Genomic DNA, 23774 nt, shown 5'->3' on the forward strand with positions numbered 1-23774 from the left:
CCCCGCGCTCGGTGGCTCCAGCGGTGCTTCGCAGGTCCCTTCGACCCCGGGCTCCCGCCGCACTCTCGCTGCTCCCAAGGGCCCCTCGACTAAGGAGACTCGCTAAGTCCCGCGCGCGGAACCGCTACGCCGGCAGGGCGGCGGGGATCCAGGCGGACGGTGGCCGCGCCGGAGCCCCGGGCTCTCCCGAATGCGGCAGGACAAGCTGACCGGCTCCCTGAGGCGCGGAGGGAGATGCCTGAAGCGGCAGGGTGGCGGAGGCGGAGGCGTGGGCACCATTCTGAGCAATGTGCTCAAAAAGCGCAGCTGTATTTCTCGGACCGCGCCCCGGCTGCTCTGCACCCTGGAGCCGGGTGAGGACCCGGGGCTGCAGATGGGGCACTGGAAAGTAGCGTGGCGCTCCGGACTGGTGCCTCTGCCTCAGTTGAACTCCGCCTAAACCGGGCAGCGCTCGCGGGCCGCCCGGTGCGGGGTACCGCGGCTCGGCGCGGGCGGGGCTGGGTCGGTCTGGGAGGGAAGAGCGCGGACGAAGGCCTGGGCGCGGGCAGCGGCCTCCCAAGGCTGGGAGGACTGGCTGCTCCCGGTGGTTGCCCGCGGGTCCCGACCCCGCGGCTTGTGCGCGGTCTACCCCTGTTTGTACCCAGAGCTTAAGGCGAGCGGTGTGCTCGGCCTTGTCCGCGTGGTGGGGAAGTGCTGGCGGCTACCCAGGCTGCCAGAGGCCGCACAACCAATTGTGCTTCGGGCTCACTGGAAGCCACGTCTTGAAAGAGGTGTGTGAGGCGAAGAAAGGAGAATGTTTGATTCTTGGGGTTGAAGGGGGAGGCAGCGGCTGCGAAGGAAAAATCGGGTGCATTTTCCTGAGTGTCCCCGCGGCGTGAGTGCTAGGGTCAGTTCGCCTGGAGCCTCTAATTTGTGTGTCCGTTTGGGGAGCGGGCAGGAAACCCTCCTGCAAGTAGAGATCCTTTCTTACAGCTAAAGTCCGGGAGCGCGCCTTGTGTGCTAGGCTAGGCCCTTTATGGTGGTAGCCTGTGTTTACACATCCTTGCTTCTCTAGGCTGCATAACTCCGCGTCTGCTCCACCACCCGGCATCCCTCCCCGGGGTTTTATGGGCCTGGCGCGGGTGCCTGGGCACAGAGCTTTCTGGCAAAGGGTGGCCGCAGAGGGAGCCGGCTGCACTCTCGCCGGTGCTTAGCGCTCACTTGTCCCCAGCGTGGCACCAGCGGGGTTTCAGGCGAGTTCGTCCTCCCCCAGCCCCTGCCCCCCCCCCCCCCGCCCCCCAGCGCCACCGGGGACCTGCTATCCTGAGGCTGCTGGAGATAATCTGACGAGGCGCGGAGCCCCAAAGGGTGGAACGCGTGACTGCCTTTATGAACCTTGTGGTTTCTTTGTTTTTCTCCCCGTGGAAGTGTCTAATTGCAGAGACTGTAGTATTTATTCACCATCTGCCTTTACCCTTAAAAAATTTTTTTCCTTTCTACGTTAAAAGTGTTTTATATTTCTGAATCCGGAACAGCCGTGACTATCAGATGAAACATAAGCCTTCTCCCCTGCTTTAGAAGAAAAGAGGAGAAAATGACCTGATTTCAGCTATCGCATGCAGGTGGTGAATGATCAATTCCAGTTAAATCCTGTGACTCATTCTAGATCATGAGAAAATAGTTGTGGTTTAGATTAACCCCAGCAGGTTTCAGCACCTGGTGCCCAGCAGGTGCTCTGAAAAAGCAAAGGGAGCATATTCGGTCGTACATACAGGGAATCCAGAACTGTCAGGTCGGTTGAAATAAGTCAGCGCTGGACAGAATATCCTTGTCTTTGTTAAAGCAAAAGTCATGAGTATGTATGCTCCTCCGTTCAGCACCCCGCGTCTGGACAGCAACCTCACAAGGGAGTGTGTTTCATCCTGCCTTGAATCATTCGCTCCAGCTGGAGGCACTCTTGTGGCCATTGTATCATTGCTCTGCACTGAAGCAGGACTTCATTTAAACGATCTCAGAAGGATGAGAATTTGTGGGGGTACTTGATAGACCTTTGGAGAAGGAAATCTTATCTACTTAGGCAGAATATGCCTGTGGCCCTGAATCTTTGAAAAGAAGTATCAGGGCATTGATTGGATGCCTGGGATTCTTTATCACATCTTGACTTCAGAAATCTAGGACCCAAATCATGTATTCACAGTACTCTTCCCAGAACTCCCAAGAAGGATATCTGCATACGGTCATGGGCTTGGGCAAAACATACATACCTCTTTCTAGTTTCTTGACTCCATATATATGTTTTTTTAAATTTTTTAATGTTTATTTTATTTTTGAGAGAGAAAGAGGAGAGTGTGACTGGGGGAGGGGCAGAGAGGGAGAGAGGGAGAGAGAGAGGACACAGAGTTGGAAGCAGGCTCCAGGCTCTATCAGCACAGAGGCCAATGCTGGGCTTGAACCCATGAACCATGAGATCATGACCTGAGTCAAAGTCAGATGCTCAACCGACTGAACCACCCAGGCGCCTATATATATATGTATATGTGTATATATATATGTTTTTTTTAAGTCTACCTTATAGTAATTTTAAATTCTGAAAATTGTTTCTATCTACGTACCAATTCCTAAGTATTGGAAGTTGTGGGGAAGTTTTCAGTATGCCTAATCTGCAATCAACATCTGAGAAAAAATATTGTCATAAATGACAATTATAAATTGTAAAACTGAATACTGTTAATAATGTTTGGTATATCTTGATCCTTGAACTTTTAAGTAATAAGTCTAAAAAAGTGACTTGAAATATGATTTAATTCATTTTGAAATTGTAGAAAAATATAGCATTTTCAGAGTTGATTCTTTTTAATAAAATTTACATGGGAGGGATTGCCTGGGTGGCTCAGTTGGTTGAATGTCAGACTCTTGGTTTCAGCTCAGGTCATGATCTTGCAGTTCATGGGTTCAATCCCCAACCCCACCAAAATAAATAAAGTTAAAAAAATTAAGCTCACTAAAAAAAATAATAACATTTATGTGGGAATAAAAATTGTCATGTAATTTGATTTCAAGGACAATAACACATACTTCTCACATGGAATTCTGAATAAAAGCCTAGTATGAATATAGCATAAAGTCTTTATGTATTATAAATACATTGTCTTGATATATTCTCCCATTTATTCTCTTCCATAGATTTGGGATTTTAGTCAAAGAAGTTTGTTTATTTTATTTTATTTTTTTTTTTTTTTAATTTTTTTTTTTCAACGTTTATTTATTTTTGGGACAGAGAGAGACAGAGCATGAACGGGGAGGGGCAGAGAGAGAGGGAGACACAGAATCGGAAACAGGCTCCAGGCTCTGAGCCATCAGCCCAGAGCCCGACGCGGGGCTCGAACTCACGGACCGCGAGATCGTGACCTGGCTGAAGTCGGACGCTTAACCGACTGCGCCACCCAGGCGCCCCTAAAGAAGTTTGTTTAAAGTTGTAGATAGCTTTAAATAATAGTTATGTTATCTATAGTTATATTTTTAGCTTGTCGTCTGTAATTAAACATACAAACTGTTTTATCTTCAATGAGTAAATGTATCATAGAATTTTAAGGTACGTGAAAATCTCCAAATAAGATTGCTAAAATGGATTATTCCACAAGTGAGAAAGCAATGACATTATTTTGATAACTTTTGATATTTCACTGAAGTTTCCTTCATAACTTAGTTCACGTAAATGTCTTTTCTAAGACAAATTCTGTAAGTAGAGAATTCTCTTCATAAGTTTCATAAATGTTAATTATACTGTGCTGGGTGATTTATAGTTAATCATCATAATAATTTACTGAGGTAGATATTATTCCTCATTTTAAAGATAAAGTATTGAGACTGAGACAGGTTAAATAATTTGTTTGACACTAGGGACCAGAGTTGAGTGGTGGTCTGAATAACTCCAAGCCTGTGATGTCATGCTTTTGTTTTTGTTTTTACACGGCTCCAAACAACTGTGGAAGCCACCATTCTATGTGCTAAACTACATTCTAGTGGCCATAGGATATTTTGTATTTAAAAAAGTAATATTATTACCTTTTATTTTAACAAAATTGACTAAAATTTAGTAAAAACATGTTTTAAAAATTTTATAATGATTCGGTAGAATCAGGTTAATTTTTAATTTTATTTTTGATCTAACGTGTTATTTCTTTCCAAAATAACAGATGTATATTTTTGTTTTAGGAGTTGACACAAAGTTGAAGTTCACTCTTGAGCCATCTTTAGGTCAGAATGGTTTTCAGCAGGTAACTGGTTTTTTTTTTTAGTTTTGAAAATACTCTTATTTTGGGGTGTCGGTAGGGCACACTGAGATATATTCTCAAAGTGGGAAAATTAGCTTATACTTTGACATGCATACGATGAGTCAGTTTTTAAAATTATAAATCAACTTATGAGGCTACAAGTGGCCCGAGCTTATACTTGCAATGAAAAATTTTGTACTTTCTCTTAATGGTGCAAGTGTGAAAAAAAATTAAAAAAGCCAAATATCTATTATTTTGAATCCGTAATACATGTATTTGTTTCTGAACCAGAGCTTCCCAATCATTGTGTGTGTACTGCACAGGGGTCACAGGTGTGTTAAGAGTACCTAAGGTGGGGGGTGGGGGTAGGGCTTGGAGTAGTTATATGTAGCTGAAAGAAACTCTGTTTATCTTAGTGTGCTGTATGAATTTTATCATACTCTGTGGATGTCAAAATAGGAAACAAGTTGAAAAATGCTTATCCAGGTCAGTATCACTTTGCCAATATTTCTTCTGTGCTCCTAGTGGTACGATGCTCTCAAGGCAGTTTGCAGACTATCAACAGGAATACCAAAGGAATGGAGGAGAAAGGTAAGGAGGATGCATAGGGCTCAAAACAAAAGGATCAGCCCTCCGTCCCTCTTTAAAATGTCTGAAATGTCCAAAAGAATATTCTAGGTTAGTAATTTGAAAGCTGTCTTTCTTCATTATCTATGCATTTAATAAGTATTTATTGATTATTCCGTGCCAGGTACTGTTCTGGGTACTGAGGATACAGGGAGTGGGGGTGGTGGTGGGAAACAACAGACCAAAATTTTGGGCCTCATGGAGCTTACAAGGAATGCAATATAAAGTGTGTCAGATGGTGATGTGTCATGCATAAAAATAAGGCAGAGAAAGAAATAAGGAGAGTTGAGGGGAGAGGAATGGAAGTAAGGAGGTGGAATTTTAAATAGCAAGGTGACATTTAAATAGTTGGTGAAGCAGCTACCTGGGGAAGAGAACTCCAAAGAGAGGGAACACCCTTAGGCTAGAGTATCACAAAAGCGAATAAGCAGGATGGCTGAAGCCCAGTGAACAAAGAGGAATGCAATTGGAGAGAGGGTCATAGAGATAAATGTGATGGGGTTAGAGGATGGTAGATCATGTAGGACCTTACAGGCCGTAGTAGGACTTTTGCCCAGTCTGAGATGGGAAGCACTGGGAAGTTTTGAGATAGGGAGTAACAGCACACAACTTACGTTGTAAGCAGACCTCTCTGGTTTGATAATATGGACAAGGGCAGAAACAGGGCGATCAATGGAAAACTTGTGATAATTCACGCAAGACATAGATCAGGATTACAGTAGTGGAGATGGAGAAAAAGGATTAAATTCTAGATATATCTTGAAGGCCGAGTTGACAAGAATTCCTGTTAGGTTGAATATAAGGTGTAAGAGGGATGTCAACAATGACTTCAAGGTTTTGACCTGAGCTTCTGGAAAGTTAGAGCTACTGTTTACTCAGATGGAAGGGGCAGATGTGTGTGTTCATATGCATGCATGTATCAGTCAACGCAGTGATAGATTAGATGATTGGTTTGCTATCTGTTAAGGTTGAAATGCCTATTAGACATCTAAATTGAGGGTGTCAGGTGAACATTTGGAGATATGATTGTGATGCTTAGAAGAAAAATCTGACTGGAGATATTGATCAGTGTTACTTCTGCTAAATTGTGTTGAAATGCCAAAACTTGAAATGCTTTCTTAGTATGTTATTTATTTTTCTTAGTATGTTAATTTATAAACCTAGTCTTAATACCCCTAGAATTTGAACGGTGGGGATTCTTCATCTTCAAAATAGACATTAAAAGTCTTTCAGAAACAGCTTTTCAGGAGAAAGTAATCAAAGGAGTAAAAATATCCAGTGACTCTTTTAAAAAAGTTTTTCATGGGGCTCCTGGGTGGCTCAGTCGGTTGAGCATCCGACTTCGGCTCAGGTCATGATCTCACGGTTCGTGAGTTCAAGCCCCGCATCGGGCTCTGGGCTGACGGCTCAGAGCCTGGAGCCTGCTTCCGATTCTGGGTCTCCCTCTCTCTCTCTGCCCACCCCCCCCCCCACTTGTGCTCTGTTTCTCAAAAATAAATAAGTGTAAAAAAAAATTTAATTAAAAAAAAAAGTTTTTCATTATAAGACCCTGTTGTCAGTTTTGTGTGTGTGTGTGTGTGAGAGAGATGGAGGGATAATTTAAAGGCAGAGGCCCTGCCATGGTGAAAAAAGACCCATTCTCCATGAATGACCAGGTGGCTCGTGTCCATGTACAGAGAGCAATTCAGAGTCAAGTCTAACAAGTATATAACATAATATAGCTAATCCAGTGAACTGAAATAAAAATGGAATTTTTTTTTGTTCTCTTAACAGTATCCGTAATGATTGGATCATTGCTTGCTGCGTAGCAGAAGCTCAACAAATAATAAAGAAAACAATAAATAAAAGGCTCTAATTGGTTCAATTCAGCACAGCAAACATTTCAATGAAAAGTTGATTTCTACAAGTGGGCTATATATGGTCTAGGATCAGTTCCCATTTTCTTGTTAGATACAATAACTATTTTTTTAAAGTTTATTTTGAGAGAGAGTGTGCATATGTACGAGTGCATGTGAACAGGGGAGGGGCAGAGAGAGAGGGAGAGAGAACCCCAAACAGGCTCCCCACTGTCAGCACAGAGCCTGATCTCATGAACTGTGAGATCATGACCTGAGCTGAAACCAGGAGTTGGTTGCTTAACCAGCTGAGCCACCCAGGCACCCCTGTGATAACTATTTTTTAATAAAGAAGGATGAAATTATATATTTTAGTGTAGCGTTCTTTTTTATCTCTTAATGTTTTAGGTTTGGTTGACCTTGGCAGATCATTATTTGCACAGTATAGCTATCGATTGGGACAAAACCATGCGCTTCACTTTCAATGAAAGGAGTAATCCTGATGATGACTCCATGGGAATTCAGATAGTCAAGGTAAGTCCCCTGAGTTTGGCCTACTGTCCTGACTTAAAAGGAAGATTCTAAGAGCCAGGTGTTTACTGGATAGAGGATCAAACCTTATGGTCTGAATGTCTATATATTTTCTGCTTTCTTATTTCATTAGTTAACAGTCTTTTAATGGGAACTTTGACAGTATCTTGTCTTCATAAATTTGTATGTTGGCAGTAAGAAGAAAATGTTTCTGTTCATATTCTATTTGCTTATCTTACTTACTTGATAGGAGATTGAAATTTCTTTTACTTTCTTTAGCATGGGTCAGTGCTGTTAACTGGATTTTTACATAAAAGTCACAGATTGAGAAATTTAAAGTTAAGTATATTTCCTATTAAAATAATTGGGCTCTTATTAGGGCCTTTGATAATTCCTTAACTGTTAATTTATGAAGATAGATTGACTGATGGGTCTACTTTGAACCAGATGGTCAAGGGTTCATGCCAGCTGTGGAGGCAGCTGTGGTTTGCCTACTGGGATTATTACAGTTGATTAGGGCCTGTTGCCAAAAGCCAAGGATGCTGATTCAATTTGATCCCACTACTGTTTTCTTACATAAACCTCCAGCACATGGCTTTTGATTTTATGAGTTCATTACAGTGTAATGCTAAGTTGGGTTATTTTTAATGCTTATTTATTTATTTTGAGTGAGTGAGAGAGAGAGAGAGAGAGAGAGCAAGAGAGCATGCACGTGAGTGCGTGTGTGAGTGGTGGAGGGATAGAGAGAGAGGGAGAGAATCCCAAGCAGGCTCTGTGCTGTCAGCGTGGGGCTCAAACTCATGAACCATGACATCATGACCTGAGCTGAAAGCATGGGTCAGAGGCTTAACCGACTGAGCCACCCACGTACCCCTAAGCTAGGGTTTTAAAAGGGAAGTTGTCTCATAAATTTTGGCCACCGGAAGATGGCTAAGGTTTTGGCAGATTTGAAGATACTTTTCTCATGAGGAAGTACTAACTAAAAGAAGTTTCTATGTGACCTAACTTGTTCTGTTTCAGACAAATGTTGAAAACAATTATAAAATTTTATTTTGTATGTTTTAAAAGTGTCTGCACTATCCATATTTCAGCTCTTTATTTGGAATTTCAGAATGTTTCTCAGAAATGAAGTATTCCATATATTTTTAAAAAATGTTTTCATTTATTTTTGAGTGAGTGTGAACAAGCAGGTGGCGGAGGGGCATAAAGAGAGGGGGACAGAGTGTCAGAAGCAGGCTCAGCGCTGACAGCAGAGAGCCCGATGCGGGGCTTGAACCCCTGAACTGTGAGATCATGACTGAGCCGAAGTCAGATGCTTAACTGACTGAGCCACCCAGGTGCCTCAAAGTATTCCATATTTGAAATATTTTCTTTCTGTTTAAATTGTGAATTAAGGCAATGTACATTTTATAACAATCATGTTATTAAGAGAATGTTTCATTTTTCTCATTGAAGTAAATGCTCTGTCAGTAAAATGACATTAGCTCATGAAAATCATAGTCTCTGCTTAGTTATTAAATGATATATATTGCTCTCATTAAATATTAAAGTACAACAAATGTTTCTGTCCTTTTTATACAAATTTATAAACCAATTTAGATAGAAAGATTTCTGTGTCTTGGACAGAATAATTTTTCTGTCTCTCTGCAATATAGATTGCATTTTTTGCTATTTTGATTTTTCTCCTTAATATTAGAGTTTTAATAGGTAAATATTACATTGTGCTTTCGAGAAAGGAATAATGTTAGCATCTATCATATGTGTATTGACGTGACCGTTGTTTTATCTGAGACCTGGTATTAAAAGAAACTGTCAGTTTATATAGAATTATAATGCAATTTTTGTTAATTCTGAATCACATTTGTATCACTTCTGGAAACAACTTAACTTTAATAGAAAATTAGAAAGAAATTTAGAAAATTTGACTGAAATTCCCCTTGAAAATGTCCTTAGTCAACTATATCCGAATAAAACTGGAAAAAAATGTATCTTTGAATGTTAGAAAATGTTAGGAGAAAGAAAATTTAAAAAATTGTTTTTGGCTTGTGTCTAGGGTACATATATAGTTTTAAAAACTAAAATCCATGTTGGGGCACCTGGGTGACTTAGTTGGTTAAGTGTCCAACTCTTGGTTTTGGCTCAGGTCATGATCTCAAATTTCGTGAGTTTAAGCCCCATGATGGGTTCTGTGCTGACAGCTCGGAGCCTGCTTGGGATTCTTCCTCTCCCTCTCTCTTTGTCCCTCTCTACCCTCTCAGACTAAATAAACTTGGAAAAATAATCAAAAATAAAATAAAATAAAAATAATAAAAAACTAAAATACATATTCTATTTAGTGCTGAAGCAGAGATACAACTAAAGGCTTTTTTTTTTTTTTTTGTAGAGAAAATAAGGAGCCATTAGAAAAGATAATTGTTTCTCTTCTTTAGGATCTTCACCGCACAGGCTGCAGTTCTTACTGTGGCCAGGAGGCTGAGCAGGACAGGGTTGTGTTAAAACGGGTCCTTTTGGCCTATGCTCGATGGAACAAGAATGTTGGTTACTGCCAAGGCTTTAACATCCTGGCTGCTCTAATTCTGGAAGTGGTGGAAGGCAATGAAGGGGATGCACTGAAAGTGAGTATCAGGCTCTGAAGAGGGCAACTGAAACTGTCTGAGAGTCAAACGTTGGAACTGTAATATCTCTTCCTTGACGACCCACCGCCTTCCAAGGGGTTTGCTGTGCATTTGTAATTACCCATAATAACATTTCCCCGACGTTAAAGCCAGGTCAAGTGATGGACTCATGTAACTGCCAAATGTGAGTAGAATCATTATGTTTTTAGTCTTGTTTATGAAACAGCATATCTTTAAAAATTTTTTTTAATGTTTATTTTTGAGAGAGAGAGAGAGACAGAGACAGAGACAGAGAGAGAGACAGAACATGAGTGGGGGAGGGGCAGAGAGAGATGAAGACACAGAATCCAAAGCAGGCTCCAGGCGCTGAGCCGTCAGCACAGAGCCTGACGCAGGACTGGAACTCACAAACTGTGAGATCATGACCTGAGCTAAGGTCAGATGCTCAACTGACTGAGCCACCCAGGTGCCCCTGAAACATCATATTTTTAAAACAAGTTGAATACTAATTGTATTAATTATCCATTGCTGCATAACAAATTAGCTACTTAAAATAGCAAACATGATTTACCTCATAGTTTCTTGGAGTCAGGAATCTGAGTGCAGCCGCGCTGGCTCAAAGTCATATTGTTGTGACATCAAAACTGTTGGCTGGGTCTGCAGTCTCATCTGAAAGCTCACTTGGGGACAGCATTCACTTCCAAATTTGTTCATGTGGTTGTTGGCAAGATTTAATTTCTCACAGGTTGTTGGACTGAGGGCCTAAGTCTGGCTGGCTGTTGGCTGGAGGCCTTTTTTAGTTCTTTGCCATGTCTCCATTTCACAACAAGGCGGCCAGCATCCCTCAGAATAAGAGAGTAAAAGAGAATGGACAAGGTAGGAGAGATTCATTTGCAGATTTGTAGCCTATTATCAGTTACATTTTCATTTTTGTTACATCCTATTCATTAGAAGCCAGTCACTAGGGCTAGCTCTTACTCAAGGGGAAGGTCTTACACAAGGGTGTGACTACCAAGAGGTGGGACACGAAGGGTCATGTTAGAAACTTCCTACTTTCCCACAAGTTATGCTTAATTCAGGTTGGGTCTTGTTACTGGATTGCTTTACTCTTTCACATATGGGGTGAGGTATGGAGGAGGTAGGCTGAGAGTGAGTGTGTATTATGGAAGGTATTTGCATGGAGAAAGGTTGTGGAGGTGAATTATATTTTATTATCTTTTAATCTTTGATACCTGGAACCTTTATTTGTTAAAAAAAAAAAATTCTGGAAACACTTTGAGATGGGTCACAAGCAATTTAAGCTTATGTGTTGGAATGTGAGTCAGTGAATCACCAGAAATAATCTTTATGAGAAATGAAGCATTTCACATGTGCAGGATGACTACTCCCTTATTAGCTTGGGGCAATATGGGGTTGCTAATTCATGTTTGAACTCTCAATCTGCTATTGATTGCAATGCTTTGTGATGGGTGGAATAGATACTTAGTCTTTGTATTCAAGAGCCTCCCCCAACCCCAGCCTTGTGTTTGATTGTGGTAAATAATCTTAATGATATTTCCAATCACTGACTAATGTCATACGGACAAACAAACAAATATTCCTTCTCGTTTTGTATGTATCATGGTGGAATTAATTATAAAGCCAGCCTGACATAGTCTAAATCCGTATTCACCCTTTCACTTTTTCCATTCGCGTATTTAAGGAAACAGCTCTGAAGCTACATGTTCATCAAATAAGTGGGGGAGGGAGGAGCCGGAGACAAATAAATGTATGAATTTAAACATTTAAAACGTTTTTTATCAAGAAGCAGTTTTGTTTACTCAGTCTATCAGCTTTAGTCAATTTTTTCTTTTCAGATGTAATTTCTATGCCTATAAAATGAGAACTGTTCTGTTGAAAAGTTAGAATAAGCAATTCAGGTTAGCAGGTGAGGTGGAGTAGTTTGGGGGAGGGGATATACATGCCAATCAAATCATGGAAAGGCTCAGTGATACTTGGGAAACTAAATGCACATAAAAAAGATGGATTAGATAAAGCTGAGGAGCTGCATATTTATATTTCTGCCTCTAAGAAAATGAACTCTGTGAAATGAAATGACATCATCATCATTTAGGAATCTTGTGGTTAGACATTGAATATGCAGAGGAAGATTAGATTCATGAAGAATCATTTCAGATGCAAAGGAAGATATGGGTATCCGTGTTTTTTAGCAGCTATTTTGGCCTCTGCAAATTTTTTTTTTGCAAGTTTTAATTATTAGGCAGATATATAGTTTATTTCAGAAGGAGGTGAACCATTTCCTTGCTTTTCAGCACTTACTGTTTTTTCTTAGTAACTATTTTTAACTACTTGTTAAAATTTTGACGTTCCTTCATTAGTTATTTTTTAAAAAATACATAATTTTTTTAGAGTAGTTTCAGGTTCACAGCAAAACTGAGTGGAAGACACAGATGTTCCATATGCCCCCTGCCCCAACACATGTGTAGCCTCCCCCATTATCACCATCACTTTTCAAAGGTACATTTGTTACAATCCATGAACCTATATCAATGGGTCATAATCACCTAAAGTCTGTAGTTTCCATTAGGACTCACTCTTGGTGTTGTACATTCTGTGGGTTTGGACAAATGTTTAACGACGTGTATTTGTCATTAAAGTGTTTGTAGAGAGGGTGTTCACTGCCCCAACAATGCTCTGTGCTCTGCCTATTCATTCCCCCTGCCCTCACCCCTGGCAACCAGTAATCTTTTAACTGTCTCCACAGTCTTACCCTTTCCAGAAAGTCATATAGCTGGAATCAGAGTATGGAGCCTTTTCAGATTGGCTTCTTTCACTTAGTAATATGCATTTAAAGTTCCTCATGTCTTTTCATGGCTTGATGGCTCATTTATTTTTAGTGCTCAATAATATTCCATTGTCTGGCTGTATGTAGTTTGTTTTTCCATTCACCTACTGAAGGACATCTCTGTTGCTTCCAAGTTTTGGCAGATATGAATAAAGCTTCAATAAACATCCATGTGCAGGTTTTTGTGTAGATGTGAGTTTTCACTTCCTTTGGGTAACTACCAAGGAGTGTGATTGCTGGATCATATGGTAAGAGTATATTCGATTTTGTAAGAAACTTCCAAACTGTCTTCCCAAGTGACTATCCAATTTTGCATTCCCGCCAGCGACGAATGAGAGTTCCTGTTGCTCCACATCCTGGTCAGCAGTTGGTGGTGTCAGCATTCCAGATTTTTGCCATTCTAATAGGTGTGCAGTGGTATCTCATTTTAATTTGAATTTCCCTGATGACGTATGGTGTGAAGCATCTTTTCATATGCTTATTTGCCATCCAAACACATCTTTGGTGAGGTATCTGTTAAAGTCTTTGGTTCATTTGATCCTACTGATTATTTTATTTTGAGCTTTCAGAGTTCTTTGTGTATTTTGGGTAATAGTCTTTTATCATATGTGCCTTCTGCAAATATTTGCTCCCAGTCTGTGGCTTGTTTTCTTATCCTCTTGACATTGTCTTTCACAAAACAGAAGTTTTTATTTAAAGAAATCTAGCTTCCCAGTGACTTTTTTCATGGATTGTATCCTTTGCTGTTGTATCTAAAAAGTCATCACCATACCCAAGATCATCTAGGCTATGCTGTCTTCTAGGAGTTTTATAGTTTTGCATTTTATGTTTAGGTCTGTGATCTATTTTGAGTCATTTTTTTTGTGAAAGGTGTAATTTTTGTGTCTAGATTCATTTTTTGGCATGTAGATGTCCACTTATTCCAACACCATTTGTTGAAGAAACTGTTTTGCTCTATTGCCATTATTTATCCCTTTTTCCCCCAATGTGTGGTCTTTGAAATATAGTGATGGGTGGAGTGACATACTTAACAAAACACACAGCTGTCTCTTATGTCCTGTGTCAGACTTAGAGATGCCTTTGGACAGATAATTTCATTGTGTCATAAGAATTACTATGATAATTGGAAATTTGTTTTTCTTGTTTTGTGTAATTTTGAGAGATCATAGTTTCTTTTTTATTTTTTAGTTGCTAACTGCTATCTTCTTTTTTTAAGTTTATTTATTTTGAGAGAGAGAGCAAGGAGGGGAGGGGCAGAGAGGGGGAGACAGAGAATCCTAAGCAGGCTCTGCATGGCCAGTGCAGGGCTCTGTGCAGGGTTTGAACTCACCAACCGCAAGATCATGACCTGAGCCGAAACCAAAAGTCGAAGGCTCAACCGACTGAGCCACCCGGACACTCCCATGATTTCTTTTTAAAGCTTAAGTGTCTCTCTCTCTATTATATCCTTAGATAGAAAGTGCAGTAATAGAGAGACTCTTACTTTTAAATTTTACCTTTGTGATCCTATAAGTCCCTCTTCTCCTTAGAAGTAGAGTGCAAGGTCCCCACCAGGATACTCCGTTCTCTCGGACCTCTGCATTCCCCCTCAACTGGCCCTAGTCTCTCTAGGACTTCCTTCCTCCACAGATTGAATATGCTGTACTCCTTTTATTGCTAAGCTCTACCTGTCCACTCTTGGAATAAAGGTCTCCGAGGGACCTTCTCAAGAGTATGGCCCAGCCTTATTAGTCAAAACTATGACCCGAAAAAGTAGAAATTACAAGCCAAGGATGAGGGACAAATGGGCCCTTGTCAGGTCTGGGAGATAATTTTCTTGGAAAATAGAGTTTTGTGTTAGACAGAAAAATCAAAATGTGAGACAGCTACTTCTCTACCAACATATAGGGTTAGCTATGATTCTATTCTTAATCTTGTTTTTCCTGGGCTCTGGGGACTCAGTGTTTTTCTGGGGTGGGGGAAGACCTAGCAGAGTGTACAAGCTGATGGGGAAAGAACCGGAGATTGACGTATAGAACTCTTGTGTGTTCCGCTCGGTCAATCTAGTGGTTCTTGATATCTTTAGAGAAGGTAATGCAAGTAGAAAAGTCAGAATGAAAAGAGTAATTTGAAGAACTTGTGAGACAATCTTATGAGAGAAATCCAGATTTTAATTTTTTTTTTTTCAACGTTTATTTATTTTTGGGACAGAGAGAGACAGAGCATGAACGGGGGAGGGGCAGAGAGAGAGGGAGACACAGAATCGGAAACAGGCTCCAGGCTCTGAGCCATCAGCCCAGAGCCCGACGCGGGGCTCGAACTCACGGACCGCGAGATCGTGACCTGGCTGAAGTCGGACGCTTAACCGACTGCGCCACCCAGGCGCCCCGAGAAATCCAGATTTTAGAAATACCGTGTATTCACACGAAAACTTGTTGCAGTCTCCTGGGACAGGAAAGCCACTATCAGTTTCTGAGCTGATGCTAAGTGAATCCTGAGACTTGCTTTAGTTGCGGTGTTTTATGATGGTCCAACTCTTGGTTTTCATATTAAGGTTGTAAAACTGTGCTGACATCAGGGAGCCAGCATTGAGATTCCTGCTGGCTGCTGATGAAGTATGTGGTCCATCACTTCTGAATGGGGCGGAAGGTTGTATAAGCACAGCTACTTTGGGGGTGAACTTAGGTCTAGTGGCCCATCTAGAAACTTTAGACTGACACATTTAAAGAATGGTGTGCTTTGGCTAACCGCATTTTTGAATATGTGCCTTCTATTTAGGACATGTTAGGGATCCCAGGTTTTAAGAAGTAATCTTATTCTTTGTATTTTTCTTCAGATTATGATTTACCTTATTGATAAAGTACTTCCTGAAAGCTATTTTGTCAATAATCTCCGGGCATTGTCTGTGGATATGGCTGTCTTCAGAGATCTCTTGAGACTGAAGCTCCCTGAATTATCTCAGCACCTGGATACCCTTCAGAGAACTGCAAACAAGGAAAGTGGAGGTAGTGATGATTCAGTGCTCTTATATCTGAAAATATTTTACTTTGATTCCACTGTACATCTGAGCCTAAACCTTGAATGGAAATACTTGTTTCCAGGTATTTCTGTTAGAGTACGGTGCAGTGAAATAGATTGCTAGAGAACATGAATAGAACTGAAAAAATGATAGGGCCACATGTTGAACCTCTAACTGGTCATGGTTAGGAAGTCAGTCAAGAACCTAATACTTTCCCAGTATGAGATCAACAACTGAAATGATGTATTGCACTCTAGGTGAAGAATGGTGTCCATATCTTACCATCTAGTTACGCTGCTCTAAGCTGGCACCCATCTTATAGGAGTTCTTTAAAACCGAGCGACAGGTACAATTTCACACAGACTACGGTTTTGCCTGAACCACTGAGGCTATGGAGAGAGGAATATGTGTTTTCATTAAGTTTTAGGAGATACGTCAATAGTCTTTTGGATTGAAACATTTAATTGCTCCTTTTATCTATTCATGGTAAGGGTATTTAGACTTACCAGAGATGAGTGGGTCAGCTCATTCTGGAGAAGGGCTCTCCAGGACGGCCAGCTAGAATCTGCACCCTGAAGGAAGGCACTAGGTTGAGACCGGGATGGAAACTCGGTTCTGTAAGCAGCTCCGAGTCACTGCTGTCTGGCGGGCATCCCCCAGCTTTCCGAAGCACCCCAGCTAACGGCTGTGAATGTACCCACTGCCTGCGCTTCCCTGGCTATGCTCAGGATACCAGGAAAACAGTGAGAGCTTTGCTGTGTTTCCTGTATACTGTTGCCAATCCCCCACCCACACATTCAAATCTGGGAAAATTTGAAACGATCTGAAGACCTAATCTGTGATTACAGTACACTGGAAATTTTAGTGACACCTGGGAGTCTCTCAGCATTTCCTTCTAAACCATTTGAGTAATCTCATTTAATTTGGCCGTGCAGTGTAATTGTGCACCTGTGTGGATTTCATAGTGCTTCCAGATAGACCACCTTGCCTGTCCCATGTCAGACATGCTTTCCTCGGCCCTATGTTTTCCTCCATAAGTCCTGCACTTGCTTATAAGTGCTGCCCTTAGATTCTAAGTCTCTGAAAAAAGATGCTCCTTTGTTCTTTAAGAAGAGAGGAAATGAGAATAGAGCTTTTTTTTTTGCTTATCCTTGGGTAAATGCACAGTCTGATTAACTTGGAGGGAGGATCAGTTTAAACATCTACATTTTTTATTTCATAAAATACACACTTAATGCCATTCCAGGAAGTAGGAGGGAGCTCTGTGTTTTTGGTGAATTCACAAACTTCATTGTGAGCTGTGTGTATAGTTTAGTTCAAAATATTTTAAAATTTCATGTTGTTTAATCTACAGATACTTTGGAATTTTCCAGCTTTCTTTCTGTTATTTATTTCTAGTTTAATTCCACTGTGGTCTGAGAGCTGTGCATAATTTAAGAAGTATACAAGTAATTTCATAAGGAGCCTTGTTTTTATCAGTAGCATTTGAATAAAAGTGGGCTTTATGAGATTTTGAAAATTGAATTCAGGTTTTGAGAGGCGAAAAATCCTTTCTTTTAATCCTGTTTTTGGTGAGGAAAACGTTCTCCCTAATTTTTAGCACCACAAAATAAATAGGTAGAGCCAAATAAAGTTTTAGGTTAAGATTTCTGAAATATAAAGAATTTGTGAAGGTTATATTATTGAGATTTTTACCAGACACACTTATGTTCTTCCAAAAAAAAAAAAAAAAAAAAAAAAAAAAAGGAAAAAAGGAGGAAAGAACCAGAATTAGAGATATGAAGAAATCAGTCAGGAAATGTAACATGTTTAGTGGGCATGGAAGATTGAATGAGGGTATTTTTATATCTTGCAAAACATCAATTCTGAAGAAACATAGAGTATTTGATTCATTTCAGGTGGATATGAGCCCCCACTGACGAATGTCTTCACGATGCAGTGGTTTCTGACTCTTTTTGCTACGTGCCTCCCTAACCATACAGTCTTAAAGATTTGGGATTCAGTCTTCTTTGAAGGTTCGGAAATCATCCTGAGGGTATCGCTGGCCATCTGGGCAAAATTGGGAGAGTAAGTGATTTCCCCCTTCTGTTCTCTGGTGTGGAGGGCCTTAAGAAGTTCTGTGCTCTAATGTGGAAAGCATCTGTATTTAGGTGTGAGCAAGAGAGAAATTTGGGAACTTTGTTGAATTGCTTTAGCCTTCTGAAATCTTACTTGGCTGATTTCTTGATTGTTGGGTGGGGGGGTGCAGCAAATAGAATCTATGTTGGGGAAGGGGGTAAGCTTTTTCAGGTCTGCAGATCTCTTCCTCCTCTTCACTGCTAGTATCCTGGCTGGCTTACTTTTGGCAGCTTCTCCCTGGACTCTAATTGGGAAGAGGGGGAGGGAGAGGAACTTAGAAGAGGAAGATCTGGAGAGGAGTAGGTAGGCTTGTTAGTTAACATTCATGATTTGGATTATTTTTTGAATTTTTATTATTTGTTTAGTTCTGCCTTTCAGGATCACGATAGAATTAAATGAGATAATATGTATAAGGTATCTCTGTGGTGCTTAGTACATAGTCAATAGTAGAACACACAGGGGGCGCCCGGCTGCCTCAGTCGGTAAAGGATGTGACTCTTAATTTCAGGGTCGTGAGTTCTAGACCCACTTTGAGTAGGGAGCCTATTTATTTATTTATTTATTTATTTTTTATTTTTATTATATGAAATTTATTGTCAAATTGGTTTCCATACAACACCCAGTGCTCATCCCAAAAGGTGCCCTCCTCAATACCCATCACCCACCCTCTCCTCCCTCCCACCCCCCATCAACCCTCAGTTTGTTCTCAGTTTTTAACAGTCTCTTATGCTTTGGCTCTCTCCCACTCTAACCTCTTTTTTTTTTTTTTTTTTATTATTATTTTTTTTTCCTCCCCCTCCCCCATGGGTTCCTGTTAAGTTTCTCAGGATCCACATAAGAGTGAAACCATATGGTATCTGTCTTTCTCTGTATGCCTTATTTCACTTAGCATCACACTCTCCAGTTCCATCCATGTTGCTACAAAAGGCCATATTTCATTTTTTCTCATTGCCACGTAGTATTCCATTGTGTATATAAACCACAATTTCTTTATCCATTCATCAATTGATGGACATTTAGGCTCTTTCCATAATTTGGCTATTGTTGAGAGTGCTGCTATGAACATTGGGGTACAAGTGCCCCTATGCATCAGTACTCCTGTATCCCTTGGATAAATTCCTAGCAGTGCTATTGCTGGGTCATAGGGTAGGTCTATTTTTAATTTTCTGAGGAACCTCCACACTGCTTTCCAGAGCGGCTGCACCAATTTGCATTCCCACCAACAGTGCAAGAGGGTTCCCGTTTCTCCACATCCTCTCCAGCATCTATAGTCTCCTGATTTGTTCATTTTGGCCACTCTGACTGGCGTGAGGTGATACCTGAGTGTGGTTTTGATTTGTATTTCCCTGATAAGGAGCGACGCTGAACATCTTTTCATGTGCCTGTTGGCCATCCGGATGTCTTCTTTAGAGAAGTGTCTATTCATGTTTTCTGCCCATTTCTTCACTGGGTTATTTGTTTTTCGGGTGTGGAGTTTGGTGAGGGGAGCCTATTTAAAAAAAGGTAGAACACATGGAACTTCTTTCCTTCTATCAAGAATTAAATTAATTCTATGATGAAACCTATTACTATTAAACATATTGCCACATAGATGTTACTTACATTTTTTACCAGTAGCAGGAATATAAAAAGGAGGGTATTTTCACCCATCTCTAATATATTATGACTATTACATTAAAATTTTACCTTCTGGGTAATGGAGAGGACAACAGTTATGGTTATAGGACAATTGTTATAGTTAAGATTCAGAGAAGTTGTTAATGTTTCTTTCTTAGAGCTATAAATGACTTGAGTGGGTACTCATAGACAACATGTCAGAAAACTAATAGATCACTGCCAGTGTTTTGTTCAAAAACCTTTCAACTAGACTTTTTATTTATGATAAGTTGTTTCCTGGGAGACTTGTAGCATTTCATACTTTTTGCAAGAAACATCCACCAACTATCAATTCATGGATGTAGAAAGATCATTATTGTGTATAAGTATTTTTAAACATCACATAGCTATCTCATTTGCCTTTGTTTTATCACGCACTGCTTTTCAGCTAGGCAAATAGATGAGTCTTCTGGGGATTTGGTGTGCTGTTTACTTATCTTTTCATTCCCCCCCCCCCCCAGTATCTATATTTTTCTGTAGTCATGTGTTTCCAACCTACTGTATGCCTGAAACTCTTTGCACTTTGATGGTTTCTGTGGGTCTGATAGTCCAATTTCTGGGTAACTAGTTTATAGGATTAAAATAGTGTAGCACTTAACTGTGTGCTGAGTTCTAGTAACCTTTGTATTAGTTCTTAATTATGGGGCAGGAAGAAAAGAAACGATTCTGTTTTTACTCCCATCTATCCATTATCTGCAGGATCAGAATTTATCCCTATGGTCCTCCCAGGGATGTCACACTGTTGAAATAATAATAGATACACTTAATATCCAATATTCACGGAGTGCTTGCAATGGATAAGCATTGTTCTAAGCATGCTGGATGTGAAACTAACTCGTTTAGTCCTTGCATTTCATAAGGCAAGGACTGTTATCATCCCCATTTTACAGATGTGGGAGCTGAGCCCCAGATAAGTAAATTGCCCAAAGACACTCAGTAAGTGGACAGCCTGATTTTGAGCCCAGGTATCCTGACTTTAGAATCTGTACTTTTTTTTATTTTAAAGACTTTATTTATAAGTAGTCTCTATACCTAATGCAGGGCCTGAACCCACAACCCCAAGATCAAGAGTCGCACGATCCACTGACTGAACTAGCCAAGAACCCCTAGAATCTGCACTTTTAATTATGTGAATCTACGGATAATAAATAGCTATCATTTATGAAATTCAGGGGATATATGAATCAGACTGGTAGGACTTTAAATGTTTCAGAGTCTTTGCTCACTCCACTTCTACGTTTTTTGAACCTGCAACTTGTTCAGCAAAAGGAAGGGCAACCAGTATACATCACCAAGTGCCTACAGTGCCATCATTCTGTCAGGCGGCTTAAACACATTTTCTCATTCAGTTCTTTGCATAATCCTGTGAAGTAGGTAGGATTATTCTCCCTGCCTTTTCAACTGAGAAAGCTACCCCCGGAGGGTTAATTAACTACTTCATGGTCACACAGCTCATGAGTAGCAGAGCTGGGACTTAATCCTGGATCTTTCTGACTCCAGGGCCTGTATTCTTCCCCACAAACTTTGCACTGGAAAAATCACGAACAACATCTCCATGGGACCTCTCCATTCACTTTATTCCACCAGCTTGGCATTTCTTCCTCTCACACCAGCGGTGCTTTTGGAATATGTAAGCCATGGACTGTCAGCTCACCTTTGCTGGCATCTCTCTTAATGTAGCCTTTCTTCTCTGACCCTATGCTTTGGCCTCATGACAGACCTAGCGTGGTGTTTCCTTCCTCGTCTCCCCGCCATACTCTACACTTGCCATGCGCCCTCCAGCCAACCTTGCCAAGGGCACATCTGCTCTCACACTCCCTGTTCAGCACCTTTCGGTGACTCTTGCCCTGAGGAGGCTCAGCCGGCATCTGAGGCCTTTGCCATCTGCTGTCTGCAGCTCTGTACCCTGAGCCCTTGCTCTCTCCCTCTGGCCACATAGGCCTTCTGGCCAACTTTGGTTGCATGGAGCTCCTTGCAGGGCCTGGAGAGGGCCTGCTGTCTCCTGCATCCATGTCTTTGGAGCGCTTTTTCTTTCTTGCCAACCTGGAGGATATTTTTCAGAACTCATCTGAAGCATTATTTCTCTTCCTCACCCTCTAGGGTAAACATAACCACTTTTTCAGTTATGCCCACATGCCACTCTGTATCTTTGTAATAGCACTTCAGTGGTCTATTTCATTTAGTGGCAGTGGGATTGAAGAACACTCCAGAACCTGAAGTTTTTCCATCATTATATATTTTTTGGATGGCTCCGTGGAAATTCCCCGACATTAGTGCATGTCAAAGAGAAGGTCTTATGTCGGTGGGCAAATAAAATTATCCTACTATCCAAAAAACATTGTAATAAATAAAACAAATACACAGTGCTCTTTGCTTTAGACTATTAAATTTTTTTCCCTTCTAGAAGAAGGTTGAAAGTATAACCTGCCTTATAGGTTGCCAAGCGACAGACTCTTTTTTTCTCTCTTTCTTTTTAATATTTATTTATTTTTGAGAGAGAGCACAAGCTGGGAAGGGACAGAGAGAGAGGAGACAGGGGATCCAAAGCAGGCTCTGCGCTGATAGCAGTGAGCCTGATGAAGGGCTCCAACTCACAAACTGTGAGATCATGACCTGAGTTGAAGTCAGACCTCACCTGACTGAGCCACCCAGGTGCCCCGACAGATTCTTATTTATGTATAGAAGCACATGCAGGAAGCAGGATGTAATCTCCAACTAGCAGCAGTGTCCTGAGAAGAAGTGAAAAAGTTCTGCCCGTGAAAACATCCCGTGGATGATGAAATATACAGAGAAAGTTCTCGTATTTTTCACTTTCCTTTCTGCTGTGGCTTGGTTTCAATTTTATCAGTGATCTCATTTGTAGATTAAAAGCCCCAGATTCCCTACAGGGGATAATTGTTCTTTAGTACCCAATTTTGTGGTCCTTAGATCTGATCGGTGGTAGGCATTCTGCTGTGTAGACAGTGTCAAATAAAAATAATAAAGATGCCACAGGTGGGGCTGTGAGGCTGGGGAGCAGGTAAGAAAGATGAGAGCTCACCCTATAATAAGTACATCTACGTTGCCTTTGGTATTTTTTTTATCTTTTCTCTGCATTCAGCAAAGATGGGTTTATTTGGGAATAGCAGAGAATTTCAAGCCAGGACATGCAAGCTACGACAAAGCCATAGACAAGTTCCCAGGAGTGTGGTTTTTGTTGATTACTAACTTGATTAATTTAATGGCAAGAGGCACCGTATCCTGTTGCAACTGCAGTATATGCCTGATAAACAACACGGGTGTCCTAAATAATTCCTTTTTCTGTTCTTTCTTTATCTAGGCAGATAGAATGCTGTGAAACAGCTGACGAATTCTACAGCACCATGGGACGCCTTACCCAGGAGATGCTAGAGAATGACCTTCTGGAAAGCCATGAACTCATGCAGGTGAGTGGGCAGCATGGCCCCATTTTGGCTCTGGGAATGCTGGGTGCTGTGGGAATAGGCAGTGTCACAGCAGCAATTTTGGGAAATATGTTTGGCCAGCCATCAGATTTAGTTTTTCATTTGACCAAGAGTCTATATATAATTTGATAAGAATCTCACTGTGTCACAAGAGGAAGGAAGAAATGAATAATGGATATTTGTTATACTTCCATTCAAGCTGCGTTGTTTAAAAATCATTACGTGCAATCCAACCTCTAAACCCCACCCCCGCCCAAATTACCAGGTACTTCTTCTGAATCTGATTCTTAACCTTCATAAAGGGAGACTTGTGGGGCAACATATTATTTTGAGGGAGAAATTATTGAGGGTTGAAAAGGAAATTATTCTTTAAAAAAATTTTTAAATGTTTGGTTTTTTATATATAGAATAGTGGGGGAGGGACAGAGACATAGGGACAAAGAGAATCTCAAGAAGGCTCCATGCTCAGCACGGAGCCCGAGTGGAGCTCGAGCCCATGACTGAGATCGTGACCTGAGCCAAAATCAAGAGTCAGACGCTTAACCAACTGAGCCACCCAGGTGCCTCTCCACCAAAGGAGATTATTCTAATCAGTGTTTTGGTAATTTGTTTTACCCATATATTCTACTCATGTTGTTCTATATTAATCATAATATAAAAAGACTTGAAGGGTTTTGTTATTTTCTGGCATGTTATTATATCTCAGTATCATATTCACCAAGGCATTAAAAGCGATAGTGAGTACAAAAAAGATAACAGATTTGTTAACATTCTCTCTTGCATTAGGTTCTGTAACATGATTTTATCCTTATTCTCCTCTGATGCTTCTGACTACTGCTTCTCTTCCTGGTTG

General features: G+C 40.8%; 1 protein-coding gene across 5 annotated transcripts in view; it reads left to right on the forward strand.

Moving 5' to 3' along the window:
* The window catches only part of TBC1D30 (TBC1 domain family member 30), an 89807-nt gene that overhangs the window by 45099 nt on the left and 20934 nt on the right, over positions 1-23774 (forward strand). For 3 of the 5 annotated variants that reach the window (XM_045464854.1, XM_045464853.1, XM_045464857.1), the window contains exons 3-9: positions 4195-4256; positions 4779-4844; positions 7124-7249; positions 9676-9861; positions 15522-15690; positions 17603-17771; positions 22798-22903. In XM_045464854.1, coding sequence (XP_045320810.1) covers positions 4195-4256; positions 4779-4844; positions 7124-7249; positions 9676-9861; positions 15522-15690; positions 17603-17771; positions 22798-22903 — 884 coding nt within the window. Of the gene's footprint in view, positions 1-45; positions 354-4194; positions 4257-4778; positions 4845-7123; positions 7250-9675; positions 9862-15521; positions 15691-17602; positions 17772-22797; positions 22904-23774 lie in introns of those variants that run through there. The other 2 variants (XM_045464855.1, XM_045464856.1) reach the window with 1 other exon arrangement.

Source organism: Leopardus geoffroyi, chromosome B4 (assembly GCF_018350155.1).
Source record: "Leopardus geoffroyi isolate Oge1 chromosome B4, O.geoffroyi_Oge1_pat1.0, whole genome shotgun sequence".
NCBI lineage: Eukaryota > Metazoa > Chordata > Mammalia > Carnivora > Felidae > Leopardus > Leopardus geoffroyi.